Consider the following 15,270-nt stretch of genomic DNA (forward strand, 5'->3'; position numbering starts at 1 on the left):
ATATCTAGTTAAGGAATTTGGAATTTTTCTCAAGGTAATGGGAAGACAAAGCGTATACAGGGAAGTATAATGATTAGATGTGCATTTTGGAAAGAACATTATAATAGCTGAACAACAAAAAAAAATGGCGGCAGAGGTGGGTAAGTATAGAAGGAAACAAAGCAGTTAGTAAGCTACTGCTATAACCCAGAAGACAGAGGATAGTCATCTAGTGGGGTATCTAAGGGGGATCAAGAGAGATGTTTGGATTTGAGATATTCAGGCCATAGAATTAAAATACCTGATGATAAATGGATATAAATAGATGTGGTCATTTGGAAAAGAAAGAGTCAAAATTATTCTAAAGTCTCTGGTTAAAGACTTTCTGACATGGGAGCTATGGAGCATAACCCCTCAGTTTAATACTTAGGACCATTCTACTAACAACAGAAACTCAAGACCACTCTACATTTTCTCATCATGAGTGAAATTGTGGAGTCCTGGGAGTCAAAGATTGAATTCAACTGGAAATCCTCACCAAACTGCTATAACATAGTTGTACTTCACTGGGAGCAGTCATAAATCTCTGATGAGAGTTTTCCAAGAGAAAAGAACTGCCTAACAGGCACCCTCCATCTCAATGCCCTCCTCACATTTCCTGGTGGATTATGGGTTAGGAAAGGGGAGTAGGTTCAATGTCCTATATCCTGCTTGTGCAGCATCAACAGTGATCTCTTCCATTTTCTGGTGGAAGTTGATTAACCCAAAGGAAGCAGGTTTAGGGTTGCTCAGTAACAAGAATTAAACACAGAGAGAAAGATTTAGTATCTCTATATGGATCAGCTCAAGGCTCCTAAGGTTTCCTGGTTTGAACCTGGAGGAATGAAATGAAGTATGCACTTTTGGGCTGTGGTGTGTCCCAATCCCCACCTAGGACGTAAATCAGGTACTCACCCCTTCGCTGCCATTTTCACCTGTGTTGGCAAGCATTTCCTGTAGGGCTCTCACAGAGAGGGACTGTTCCAGCGCAAAATTGCAGACGCAGAGATCTGGAGGAACATACTGTGGAAATAAAACCAGAATGAGGATACCTACTCGTATCAGTTGGGGATAGAACACACAATAACAATCTCAAGGGCAAAGAGCTTATGAATCAGTGATAGGTGGATGGATGAATAGGAATATACAAGGTAGATTTCTCTTATTCAAGTTAAGATGGGTTTCAAGTTGGATTCTAAAAGATGAGAAGAAGAAAATCCCTAAGTCTCAAGGAAACAGTGACCAAGATGTCAGGAGCAACTTGAGTGTGGCTGATAGTACATACAGGAGAAGAACACACATACAGCCTTGCCGAAGAAGGGAAAGGGAAAAAAAAAAAAGAAGAAGGGAAAGGGAAGATACACTGATCCACACCGATACCTGTGTAGGACCAAAGGAAGAAAGCCACTGGGACCTCCTCCACAATCATCTCTAAGAGGGCAATGGACAGACCACAATGTGGCTCTAGACAATAGTGACCATGATGGGCAATCTATTTACTTGTTAAGAAAACCTGGCTACTGCAGCATAAGAGAATTAAGAGCTGTACAAATATAGTTCTGAACAAAGAAATGTCCAGAACTATAAGAACCAATGACCCCGACGACAATCACTCCAATTTATTATGTGCTCAGGTAATATAATATTCATGCTTCTTCTGGAACATTTCTCAACAACAGTTCAAGACAGCTTTTGCTGCATACTGACTAGTAATAGCTAATGCTGAGTACTTTCTCTGTGCCAAGCACTGTTCTAAGTGCTTTGAATATATTAACTCACTTAATCCTCAAAACCACCCTGTAAGATGGGAATTATTAACATTCCAGTTTACAGCCAAGGAAACTAAGGCATAGAGAATTTAAGTCACTGCCTAAGGTCATGGCTTCTATTTGGCTGAGTTGGATTCAAATCCAGGCAATCTGTCTCCAAAGTCTATCTACTTAACTCTACTGTGTTCTGATCACTGACGGAAATATTAAAGATATTTTTCACAACTAGAATATTTTCAATCAGCAAATATTTAAGTATTGTATTTATAGAAAACACAGTGCTTGGTAGTGAGAAAGATATGAAGACACACAACATCATTGCTCCACAGGAGCTTACAGCTAGTTTCATGATACGCCATTTTCCTTGGGAATATAGCTTATAATCAACTTACAAACCAAGCCTTGGTTTCCTATATGACACTGGAGAACATGGCCACTAGGAGAATAACAGGAATGAGGAATGAGGGCCAGAAGTCACCAACAGCTATGTTTAATACTCTGAGACAGGTAAAGTGGTTTCCGTGGAGCTCCCAATTTAAAAGCCAAAGCAAGCCCACTGTGGTCATTTGGGAAAGAAAGAGTCAAAGTTATTCTAAAGTCTCTGGTTAAAGACTTTCTGACATGGGAGCTATGGAGCACAACCCCTCAGTTTAATACTTAGGACCATTCTACTAACAACAGAAACTCAAGACCACTCCACATTTATGGGTTAGGAAAGGGGACCCCACTATTAAGGCACAGATAACCTCTGACTTCACCATTTTCATTTTTAAAATAATGAAATGGATAATCTCTAAATTTTCTTTAATTTTGAAGTGTTTCATGCATCCCTTCCCGCCCCCCACCCCAACCTCAACGCCCTCAAATAAAATGATGTTCTACTTGCTTGGCCTACTATTTCCCCTTATTAAAAGTTTTCAGACCCCCAAGCCAAGATTGGGTAATCCTATCCCAAAGGCTAAAGGCCTCTGGGACACTCAAATTTTGAGGACTTTTCTACAAAGTATGTTTCTACTCAGGGTCACCAAAGTCCAAAATCCTAAAAACCCAGTCTTCTTAGAATTCTGGCATAACACACAATTGCCCAGTTCTTTTTATGAAAATGACTACAGGAGAAACTGTAATCAGGAGACAACAGCTTTTATTTTATATATTTCTTGCTTTGTTTTCAAAGTCTGTTCTTGCTGTAGGTAATTAACTCATTTGTATGGCACGTGAGCGAGCAAACAGCTGTTAATGCAGGGCAGAGCCTCACATCCAGAAAGTGTTTCGAGAGCACATACAGCATCGTTATAAGTAGCATCCAGTATGATAAAACACTTCCCGAAAGGCCTTACGCCATAAACATAGATCGTCTAACTACGTTTCCCCAAATACGATGCCATCAGAGAAAATTTTAGAGATTCCTTCCCACTTTTTTTTTTTTAAAGATTTTATTTATTTTTTGAGAGAGAGAGAGAGAGAGAGACAGCGAGAGAGGGAACACAAGCAGGGGCAGTGGGAGAGGGAGAAGCAGGCTTCCCGCTGAGCAGGGACCCCGATGTGGGGCTCGATCCCAGGACCCCAGGATCATGACCTGAGCTGAAGGCAGAAGCTTAATGACTGAGCCACCCAGGCGCCCCTCCTTCCCACCACTTCTTAGTCTACCTGGATCTCATGTCACCAGAAGAAGCAGCAAAAGAGCCAGGGTTTGTTTGTGTGTTTCTTTCTCTTTCACTTCACTAAAGCAGGTAATTGGGAGATTTTTCTATTCAGGAATGTCTGCAGTGATGGTTGGTACTTGGCTAATCAACTGAATGATTTCAACATTCCTGCTCACTCTTATAAGAACCCTATGGAGTCCATTCTCCTGTAGACCTAAGCATTCACAGGCCCGAGTACGAAAGATCCTGCTCTGGCATGAGACTGTGTGATTCTAAGTCACTTTTCTTTCTTCCCTGGCTCTGGTTTACTTGGACAGGAGACAGGTGCACTCCCCCAACACTGCCATCATCCATCCTGATGGAGGGCCCCCAGTAACACAGACATGAGACATGCTCCAATCATATTTTTCTTTTCCCTCCAGATAGGATAAGTCCCAAGGCGGTCAAGACTTCATTACTGGGACAAATGGACACATGTAAATTGGGAGACAGTGGGCACAGGGAGAAAGCACCTCAAATCAGAGCACTGTACCTGCCCTGGTTTATGCAGTTTCCTTACAGTTTAATTTTTCTACCTCTAGAGTGTGGTCCTTGCCTGGAGCCTGCACTTGGGGATAAGGTCACACCAGTCAAAGAGCACAGAGAACAACATGGGGACAGTGGCAAGGGAGAAGACAGGGCAACAGGAGTATCTGGAGAAAAACAAAACGCAAGTAGTAACTGGTGACATAAATGGAGTGCAGAGCACAGAGCCAGCTGACCTGCTACACCAGCTGCCATCCTTAATTAAACTCCACACCAGCCTGAGCTCCCACCTCCACATTCTTCAAGACTAAGCAAAGGCCACTCGTCCATCAAAGCTAATTTGTTTGCAGTGCGAGAGTCCCCCAGGAGGTGGGCTCATCGTCTGTGGGCTCTGGGCCTGTGCCTCAGTCACTCTGTGGCACGTGTTTACTGATTCCCAGCATGGAAAGAAGGGCTCTGTTGACATCTGTTCTGAAACAGCTCTTCATCGCTCTCCCCAGCCCCGTCCGCTGCCTAGAGAAGCACTACATTCCCAAATGTCCTACAGAAAACCTTGAGATTCCGGGGCCCTGCCAAAGCCAGGAACCAGGTATTCATTTAGCTCCATGATGTGGAAAGCAGTAGAAGGGAAAGCCTGTGGTGGACTCTCTGTGGTCCGTAAATCTAGGTAACATCTTCCTCACTGCACCGGAAGTGTTTTTCCAAGGCTTACTAAAAGCAAGATGGTGGGAATCTGATACTCTTGCTGTCAAATTCACATAGCATTCTTCTGCCTAGCACCTCACAATATGCACTCAGCACTGTGCTGGCTTGTACTAGCCAGGCTTTGGGGCAAAGGAAGAGGGAGTCAGTTACAAGGGGGGTGGGCTGTCCTCCCTCTACTCCACTGTGAACCACACTCTGTTCCGCCTATCTACTTCTCATGCAGTGCAGTCTGTTTCACTAAATTGTGGGTATCTTGAAAAATCTGTCATTCTACTTTTGGTATCCCCAGTATGAAGAACAGCAAGTGCTCAACTCCAGTCTTCTGTGTTCTAGAAGACTCTCTGAGAGTATGTGGTTGGTGGTGTCTGTGGATGCAGACAAATTGTACTGAGCACTCACCTGCCTGGCTGGGCCCTTTCCCCCAACTTGTTTATGATTCAAAAGGACCTGTCATGGGTCTCCTTCCAATTCTCCATTAATCTATCTGGTTCTCACATAGCCAGGCCTTAATGATACACTCTCTAAGTGTATCAATAGCTTTGAATTAAAAGCAATATTGGGCGGGGGGTGCCTGGGTGGCTCAGTCATTGAGCGTCTGCCTTCGGATCGGGTCATGATCCCAGGGTCCTGGGATGGAGCCCTGCATCCTGCTCCCTGCTCGGTGGGAAGCCTGCTTCTCCCTCTCCCACTCCCCCTGCTTGTATTCCCTCTCTCGCTGTGTCTCTGTCAAGTATATAAATAAAATCTTAAAAAAAAAAAAGCAATATAGGGTGTATTAGTTAAGTGTGAATACTCTAGCATAGGACTCCATAAGGTCCTATATCTGTTCGACTGCTTATTAGTAGAATGAGGATAAGCAGGTAACTTAGTCTCTCTGTGTCTCAGTTTCCATATTTGTAAAATAGAGATATAATAGTATCTGTTTCTCAGCATAGGCAGTTTTTATGTTTAAGAACTTAAAATAGGGTCTGGTACATAGAAACAAATGTCAGACATTATCCATCACAGAGCAGTGAAATCAGAACATCAATAACTCACTTATATGTTCATTTATAGACTAGTATCTTTGAGGTTCTTATTATGTGTAAGGATAAAGCAAATTCCCCAACCTTCAAGGTTGTGTGGTCAAGTAGAGTGTCAGGGAAGCAAATGGACAATTTCCAAAGTATGCTTCAAAAGGCCCAGGGTGAGTAAGAAAGTGAGGAAGCACATAGAATCAAACTTGTCTGGGATGGAAGGCTAGGGAGGGGAGATGGAGGTGGGGGGGAGACAGAGAAGGAGAGGGAAGAAAGCAAAGGCAGGTGAGAAACAACGCTGAGGAAGAAGTAGGCATTAGACTGAGAGGGTCAGATTTTTCAAGATACCCACAATCTAGTGAAACAGACTGCACTCCAAGACCCCTTGTCAAGGAGTTTGGACTTTATCTTCAGAGCAATAGAATACCATTAAAGGAAGTTATGCAGGAATTAGTCTAATCAAATTTGCATCTTTGAAAGATCATTGCAGCTCCAGTCTGAAGGAGGCTAGACCAAGGCAGAGAAACAAATTAGGGAGTTGTTGCCATATGCTGGTTATTAGGTGACAATAGCATGAATTAAAGTAATGGTGCTGGATGTGGCGATAAGGGAATTAATCTCAAATATCTTGAGAAGATAGGAGAGGTAAGACCTGGCAATTAATTGAATGTAGGAAATGGAGAAGATGACCAGTGTTCCTACAGGATGGAAAAGAGTGCAAAAAAACTGGGGTACAGTAAGAATAAGCCACACCAAATATCAAAAGGACCACAGAGATGGTAATTACACTTGGTAAATTGTCCACTGGAACCTCCCATTTGGGCCAACAGAATGATGACAAGAGAGCAGAGGTCTCTGTGACTGTGTATGGGTATCCCCACAGATGTCAGCAGAGGTAGGCTCATCTGGGAAAAGAGTGGGAATCTGAGAGGATGATGCATATTCTCCATAATAAGAGAATTCCTGGAGACCCAGCCTCCACAGTCAGCCCAATTAACCTCACTTTCCTTTCCCACATCCATTAAGTAGTCAGGCAGTATTTGGAGTACCACAATACACATTCAGTACTGCACTAGCTATTGCAGGGAACAAAAGAAAAGGCATGGTTTCTGTCCTTTAAGAAATTTTTAACCTATTTGAAGAGACATCTACTGTACATGAAACTTTATAAAACAATGCAAAAGAGAATATTCAATGCTAAATTGAGAGGTAGGAGTTCTATGTCCTGCAGGAAACAGAGCCCTCTCAGCAATGTTGTGATTAGGAAAGCACAGCCCAGGCTGGAGGCTGGCCTCAAGATGGTTTATGTGAACAAGAAGTTCCTGGCACATAAAAAGAACTCAGAATTTTGTTTAATGAATGAACAAGATGGGGGAGTTATTCTTTCCATTTTTTGGTGTCTTCTTCCCTTCTGTTTAAAATTCCATTAGTTGAAGCAGCATTTTTAAGTTAGGAGCTTCACAGAACCTCTGTCCTTACTTTCCTTTGCTTTTTCACCCAACTCCCCAAAGAAAAAGGTTCAAGCACTTGCAAATGTCATGAGTCAATAAAGGGAGTAAGCAAAGGAAGGAGAAAGTAGAGAACAACTCCTGCTTACTAATTTTTCCACCTATACCTCCCACTCCAGTCCCAGGACTGAGCAGTCAGATGCATACATGTGATTGACATTGTATTATACTTATGTGCTGATGGGTTTATATGGACTCAGCCCTACTGCAGGGGGTAGGCTGCAGAGTCTAACCTGCAAGGTGAGGTCATTTCTAATGTGGGCCATCTGGGGAGAAGCAGTGACTGTGAGAACAGAGGCCAGAACTAAGTAGGCAGAGCTGAGGTAGCTGGGAAAAGGTAACCTCACATTCTTTGATCTACACTATGAAGAGTAAGCGGAGCCAGTGGGATATTCTTAGATGTTACAGAAGCATCCAACCAATGACAGGTCTGAAAGTAGGAAGTAAGGGACTTGGGCAGGTCATTCTTTCCTCTATGCTTCCACGTAAATGGGGACAGGAAGAGTGAGCATGTTAACTGCATGAGAATCAGAAACTTTAAGCTAGAATGTTGAATACATTTGACCTTCCATTTTAATTTTTCTTGTGTTATTCCTTAGTGTTTAACAAAATTTTTTTTTGAGGTTTTGGTCTGTTTCGGTTGGATCACATAAATTGAGGAAAGAATTTTGGTCTATAAGTGAGCCAAAACATTAAAGCAAGGTGCCTTGGTATGGCCAATGGGACGGTAATGGGGTTATTGAACAGGAGAACCACAAGACAGAAGCAAAACTTGGGGCAAAGCCAAGGTCCTTGTCAAGCCAGCTCTTACCAATAGGACATCTCTATTCAGAAGCCTTGAACCTTCTGAATTTTATTAATGAGGACAGTATCCCAATTGCCCCCTTCATGCTCTACTCGTGCTGCTTGAGATAGCCTAGTCCATGAATAAACATGGCTGGTGTTTAATCTCATGGCTCCAGATTTCGAACTGTGTATACAGAGAGAGTCTATTTCTCCAGAAGCACTACGTGTGCGAGTAACAGGCAAAGATGGACTCAATCCCCAGTGGCCTGGCTTCCATATGCATTGTGTTTGTTCCATTTCACCATACCACCTCAAAAAAGACTGATAACCATCACCCTATGATGACTTGATGCAGTCTTAACTCAAAGACCATGGATTAGAAGGCTTCCCAAGATTCCTGGCACAGAAACCTAATCTCTCCTCCAGAAGATATTTCAGTCGGGTACAGGCTGGCATTTGGAGAAGACTAATTCTCCATGGGATAGCATTAGGATGGCCAGAGATGGCATGTGTAACTTGAATTTCAGGAGCTTTAAGCACTTGACAAACATTATCTCATTCACCTACATAAGCAGACATGAGCTCATTTGTGGACTTCCTCTCTTATCCAAAATACATAATTATTTGTATTGTGTTGATGCTTAAAAGGCAGAACCAGTCATTAACCAAACTAACACCCACATCTTGTCCCAACCAGGTTTTATTTAAATATTCATGCAGTTAAGTACTTTTTAAACCTACCTTTGTCACCTCTAAGTTTTTGATAGATTATAATAAAGAAAGTTAATATAGTGAATGTTTAAATCTGAAGATGTTGCCTAGTTTCTGGATTTCTGTAAAAATAGAGGGTGGTTCTACAACTGTTTTTGAGACAACTCAACTGAGATACAAAGGAATTGGGTAAAACTTATACAGGCCAAGAATAGAACCCATATATACATTCTAAATGTATCTATTTACTTATCTCTATCATTTTACCAGGTATTATGTTGCATTCTTTACAAATATTCTCTCATTTCACTCTAACCTCAACCCTTAGGGAAGAGATATTACAGCCATTTTACAGATGAGAAAACAAACTCAGAAAGACTGAAAAAATTTCCCCTTAATCACATGCTGGAAATGGCACTTAAATCTTGAATTTCAAACTCCACTCTTTCTGATTGATCCTGTGTCAGTACTCCTGAAGAGAAGGCCCCATCCCCACACCAAGCTTGCAGAATTCTAACTACTAGGCTGCCTCCTCTCAAGACTTATACTTTAATAAGAAGTGAAGGGTTTCATATTAGATTCTTGATTCTCTCAGAGAGAGTTCTCTATTTTGGAAGAGCCACTGGGAATGTAAAGGCTACATCTGCAGTTAGTGAGACAATCAGAGAGCTTTACAAAACTGAGGTTTCTGGCAGGCAAGATCATATGCAGTTCTAAGAGACTGACTTACCACTAAGTGTTCTCTTCCAAAAGGCAATTCAACTCTGGGTATGATGGGACAGGTTTCCACCAAGGATATACATGTGTAGATTTTAAACATGTACATATCCAGACTGTAAACATTTTTCAGGGAAAAGGCTTTGCCTATCTGTATTAAGAGCTGTTTTCATGAAGCAAGGTTAAAAATGTATAAAAACTTGATTTTTTATGCTTCAGTATTTTGTTCTGATAAAGGCTAGAGGGTCTTTCTGAAAATATATACAGACACTATTGAAAACAGTTGAGTTCCAATTTTTGCTTGCATTTTTGCCAACAAAGCCATTATATAGAAGTGGTGAGGTACACACATATTTTAAATTTTTATTTATTGAAGTTATCTCTATACCCAACATGGGGCTCAAACTCACAACCCTGAGATCAAGAGTCACAGCCTCTTCTGACTGAGCCAGCCAGGCGCCCCTCACAAAATTTAAACATACAGCTGGAAAACATTCTTTTGGGGAAGAAAAGGAGGAAGAGGTAATTATCTTTGAAAAGAAGGAAGTGAGGAAGTCCCCTTCTGATTGATGCCTGAGGAGTCAATTACAGGAACGTGACACTCTCAGCATCCAGCAGTCTGTAGGTGCTTGCAAGTGATTGGGGAGAGGGAGAGAGAGAGAATCTCAAGCAGGCTCCATACCCAGCGTGGAGCTCAATCTCAAGACCCTGAGATGATGACCTGAACCGAAATCAAGAGTCGGACGCTTAACTGACTGAGCCACCCAGGCGCCCCTAGGTGCATCTTCGTTGCAGGGATGAGGGAGTTGCTCTGGAAAAAACTGATAACTGTTGAAAATCCCTGCGGCAACGCAAAGAGGCTTACTAAGCAGAAGCACTCAAAGCCATGAGCAAGTGATGGCAGCATCTGATGCCATGCTGGCCTGAGGTTTACTCCAAGACAAGAGCGAGGAAAGGCATGGAATAAGTTGATCACATTCAAGGAAAAGGGAGAAGGCTATCAAGTTATCAAAAGGTGTTGATATTAAAAAAAATAAAAACTACTAGGAATCTGAATATTTACTTAAGAAGAACACTTGTTGAAACTTTTTAAAGATTTTAGAGAGAGAGAGAGAGCATGCATGAGCAGGGGAGGGGCACAGAGAGAGGGAGACAAGCAGACTCTTGCTGAGCGCAGAGCCCCGTCAGTCATGTTGACTAGATCATGACCTGAGCCAAAACCAAGAGTCAGATTCTCAGCTGGCTGAGCCACCCAGGCATCCCGATGAAACATTTTCTATGCAAGGGAGGTGCCACTGCCACCTAGAAGTAGGAAATCTAAATTGCAGGACAAATATCCTTTGACAAAAGTCTTGCTGTCTTGCCGAGAAATGCCAACCAAAAGTGAGGAAGAACTAGAAACACCCACAGTCACTGCTTCTCTGCCCCATCTGTGAAATGCCCAGATACTGGATGTTTAACTGACACGGACCAGCAGACCCATCACAGTCTAGCTTCTCCTGGGGGAAAGTTTATTAGTTCAAGTGAGAGCAACACCTGCAACATCAGTTATCCTTTTGACGATCCTCAGAGATTTCTCACAAGAGCTACCAAAAATAAGCTCATTCGATTAGAATGGAGAAATACAGTGGGCCCAAGAATCTCCTAGGTAAGACTGCTAACACCTCAGATTTCTGGGACCCTACTCCAGGTGGGTACTTTAAAAGAATATCCCAGGTGATTGAAGGAGGTCTCTGACCCCAATTTGAGAGACCCTGCAGAGCAACTGGACCCAACAAGTGAATTCAGGATCCTGGAGAGCAGCTGATTCTCACTCTAGATCCTTCCTTAAAGAGTTCAATTCATCAAAATATAAAATTTTCTTTCAAATGAATAACCCAATAATTTGAAATCCACATGACCGTTGTTTTTATCATCTTGCGTGAAATGGCCCCAACCAAAAGTAACATCTAGGTGTCCTGGACACCTAGTTTTCTGCCAAGCCTCAGTGTTTCTGGCATAGTTAGGAAGAATGTTACCAAGGGCTTGGCGAAAATTAGTGCTGTGAAGCTGGTGTTCTTTAAAATAAGGAAGAAGGGGCAGCCAAAGAATCAGAGACAAAACGCTGGGCAGCTGGCTGGTAAAACAGCCTGCTGGGAGAAAGCGGAAGTGACAGGCTGGATGGCTGGCTTAGTTCTTGACTGAGCCAAGTTTCCACCCCCTGCCCAGCATGGTCAGCATGTTAAGTACGAAAGGTGCCAAAAGGCGAAAACTTGGAACACTTGCATCTGGAAAAAACAAGCTGAGTGGCGGAGCAGCAAAACGTACCTACTGCTTATGGATAGAGATAACCAAAACAATGACTATGTGGTCCTTAAAAAAGATGGCCATAAATAAAAGCCTAGCTTAATGAGGGGCATAGGTAATACACCAAGCTCTGCGGATAAATAACAAGATCCTAACATCAACTGTTATTTTGAAGAGCTTGTGTATCAGAAAAAGCGTAGAGTTCTAGGAAAGAGGCCAGGCAGCATGTCAGCGAGGAGACGGACCCAGCATGCATGTCCCAGGTTCCATGACGAAGTTAGGGGCATGAACACTAGCTAGAAGAGCACAGGGTACATGATGACGGAGTTAGAATGAGGTGTGATGTGCAGAAATACCAAGGGATGACGTGAAAGCTGAGGGGGGTGGGCTGGTAGGAAAGTCTAGTCTCAACCTAATGTTTATGTGTTAGTCTCCAGCTTGATTGACTTGAGTGTTGGTGGAAGAACATGGACCAGCATTGTACTGCCCACATGTTTTCTCCTCCCTTTTGAATGATGATATGGTTGTTAAAGAATTTGGAAACCCTGGTGAGGCTGCTCTCTTGTCACCAAGGCAGAGGCACTCAGCAGCTGCAGGACAGAATTTGTCTCTTGGCCATTTCATTACACAACAGGAAGGGGATGAGTGAGGAAAGCATTATGGGGCACCAAAAACGTCAGGCTGGAACTGAAGGCTGACAGAGAGAACACAGACATTGGGTGCTCAAAGGCAGTGCTGTTCCCTATGGTGCACTCGTCATCAGCATCACTAATCTCTTGAGGGGAAAAGCTCCTGCCTGGACTGCAGCACCAGCTCCACGAGGCTTGTGGACTCAGGATCTCAGGTCGGCACACAGCTCGTGGCGATGAAGGGCAAGGGCAACAGCTTGGCTTCCAAATGGTTTGAATTTTTTTTTCCCAATGTCTCATTCCCACTCTCAAATGGCATCCAGATTCCAATGTGGAAATGCAGTTTTTATTTTTGCCCACTCCATGAAGTTTTTGCTTTGACAGAAATAAGCGTATCACTATAAACTAAGTTCTGGATTAAAAAGTATTTTGGCAGGAGTATACGGACAGATGTTCATAAAATTTGCAGTTATAAAAAAGCCTTTGTGATGATAAATAAGTCATAAATATTCTTCGCCAATATGGAAAAAATACTTTTATACCCGTATAGAGAACTAGACCCCATCCATTCTAACTGCCTCATAGCATCTGAGCCAAACTACTACCACTAGATGCTTACATTTACAAAGATCATGCAAGGATTAATACTATGCAACCCCACTTGCAAGGGGCATGTAATGCTCATCACAGATATTTTAAAACATGTACACACAGTAAGAGTCAGCACTGTCCGTCAGTAGCTGCAGGAGTTAAAGACATCCACTTATAATAAGCACTGCTTGAAAAACAAAATAAAAAATAAACTATTGGAACTAGACCAAAATAAAAAGCTCTTACACAGCAAAGAAACAACAGAACAGACAGGCAACCTGCTGAAGCAGAGAATATATTTGCAAATGATATATCCAATAAGGGGTTAATATCCAAAATATATAAAGAGAGTCTACAACTAAACACCAAAAAAACCTAAATAATACGACTAAAAGATGGGCAGAAAACATGAATAGAAATTCTTCCAAAGACGACCTACAGATGGCCAGAAGACACGTGAAATGATGTTCCACAGCACTCATCATCAGGGAAATCCAAATCAAAAACCACAATGAGATATCACCTTACCCTTGTCAGAACAGCTAGAATCAAAAAGATGAATAACAAGTGTTGGTGAGGATGTGGAGAACAAGGAATCCTCGTGCCCTGTTGGTGGGGGTGTAAATTGGTGCCACTACTGTTGAAAATAGTATGGAGGCTCCTCAAAAGATTAAAAACAGAACTATCATATGATTCAGCAATTTCACTACTGGGTATTTACCCAAAGAAAACAAAAACACTAATTCGAAAAGATATATGTGCCCCTATGTTTATTGCAGCTTTTTTACGATAGTCAAGACATGGAAGCAACCTAAGTGTCCATCCACAGACGAATGGATAAAGAAGATGTAATACACACACACACACACACCCTATTACTTACCCATAAAAAAGAATGAGACCTTGCCATTTGCAACAACGTGGATGGACCTAGGGACTATTACACTAAGTGAAATAAGGCAGAAAAAGACAAAAGCTGTATGATTTCACTTACATGTCAAATCTAAAAACAAATAAACAGACAACTAAACAGACCCAGAAGTACCGAGAACGAACTGATGGTTGCCAGAGGGAAGGGGGGGGTCAAAGGATGGTCAAAAAGGGGAGTGGGAGATACAGCTGTCTAGTTATGGAATAAATCACAGGGATAAAAATAAAATAAGCACTGCTTCACTGGAGTGGTAGTCGAGAGACCTATAACCTCCTTCTTCAATAGATCTTCTTCAATAATGTCTTTCTTATCAAGAAATAGTCTAAGTATGGAATTAGACAATCATCTGTGAAGATAGGTTGGATCCCATTCTCTCCAAAGCTTCCTTCATTGAAGTCACTGATCCCTTTCACCCAGGGCATAAACTAGCTTTGATCAACACAAAGAAACAATTAGGAGACTTAGTCTCTTCCTACTTGAACCCAGCACATCACTCACCATCTAGTGAAGCTGGCCAGGAAATACACATCAAATACTGCCTCTGCCCAACTACCCAAGTTGCCATGACTGGGCCCATCACTTGAGCTCCCTTCCTCTCAGCTCTGCAGAGTAACTAACCCAGGTTACTCAAGTTCACCATCAACAATGAGGCCAGGGAATAGATGTTGCAGGACAGATCATGGTGTTTCCTTTCCCCTCCCCTCCTGGATAACCAGGATTTACCTCCAATAAATAATGATTTTTTAGAGGGGGGAGGGGCAGAGGTAAAGGGAGAGAGAGAATCTTAAGAAGGTTCCATGTCCAGCATGGAACCGGATGTGGGACTCAATCTCACAACCCTGAGATCATGACCTGAGCCAAAATCAAGAGTTGGACGCTTAACTGACTGAGCCACCCAGGTGCCCCCCTCTACTGCATAATGGTTAAGTTAACTTGGCGCCATGGGAGAGAATGAACACATTGATGGAAACTGATGGAGCAATGACACACCTCAAAAAGCAAAGTCCTTGCTCAGGGTGACCTAAGCAAAGCCTGTCAAGACCCTATAGAGATAAATGCTTCAAATTACCCAGTTGCTCTCCAGGGGCATTTGTCCTTATGTTCTCAGTGAATAAGACAGAGATGAAAGGCATGTCTGGCATCCTATTCAACTTGTACATTTTGGGAAAGAAGCAAGTTCATTCATTACTATAGCAATTGGGAACTTTCCATGGCAGGCTGTAGGTAAGTTTAAACGTGAAGCTAATCAAGTCAAGGGCGTAGCTTTGCTTCATTTTGTGAGGACATCTACACCCCCAAGCTGGCTAGCAACTTTATCATTACTTAGTCAAACAAGGAAACAGGTGTCAAAGGCTGATGACTGCAAATTCAGCCCTGCAACAATTTCTGAAAATGTGGTGTGAGGACCACTTGCATAAGAATCATACAGAAGTTA

The 15,270-nt window shown here is 42.4% G+C and overlaps 1 protein-coding gene across 1 annotated transcript in view; it reads right to left on the bottom strand.

The window, feature by feature from the left end:
- RYR3 (ryanodine receptor 3) overlaps window positions 1-15,270 on the bottom strand; it is a 354,804-nt gene that overhangs the window by 312,042 nt on the left and 27,492 nt on the right. Inside the window, exon 4 of the mRNA XM_021695474.2 lies at window positions 934-1,041. Coding sequence (XP_021551149.1) covers window positions 934-969 — 36 coding nt within the window. The 5' untranslated portion in view covers window positions 970-1,041. The remainder of the gene's footprint in view (window positions 1-933; window positions 1,042-15,270) is intronic.

The sequence above is a fragment of the Neomonachus schauinslandi genome, chromosome 9 (genome assembly GCF_002201575.2).
Source record: "Neomonachus schauinslandi chromosome 9, ASM220157v2, whole genome shotgun sequence".
In the NCBI taxonomy this organism is placed as follows: domain Eukaryota; kingdom Metazoa; phylum Chordata; class Mammalia; order Carnivora; family Phocidae; genus Neomonachus; species Neomonachus schauinslandi.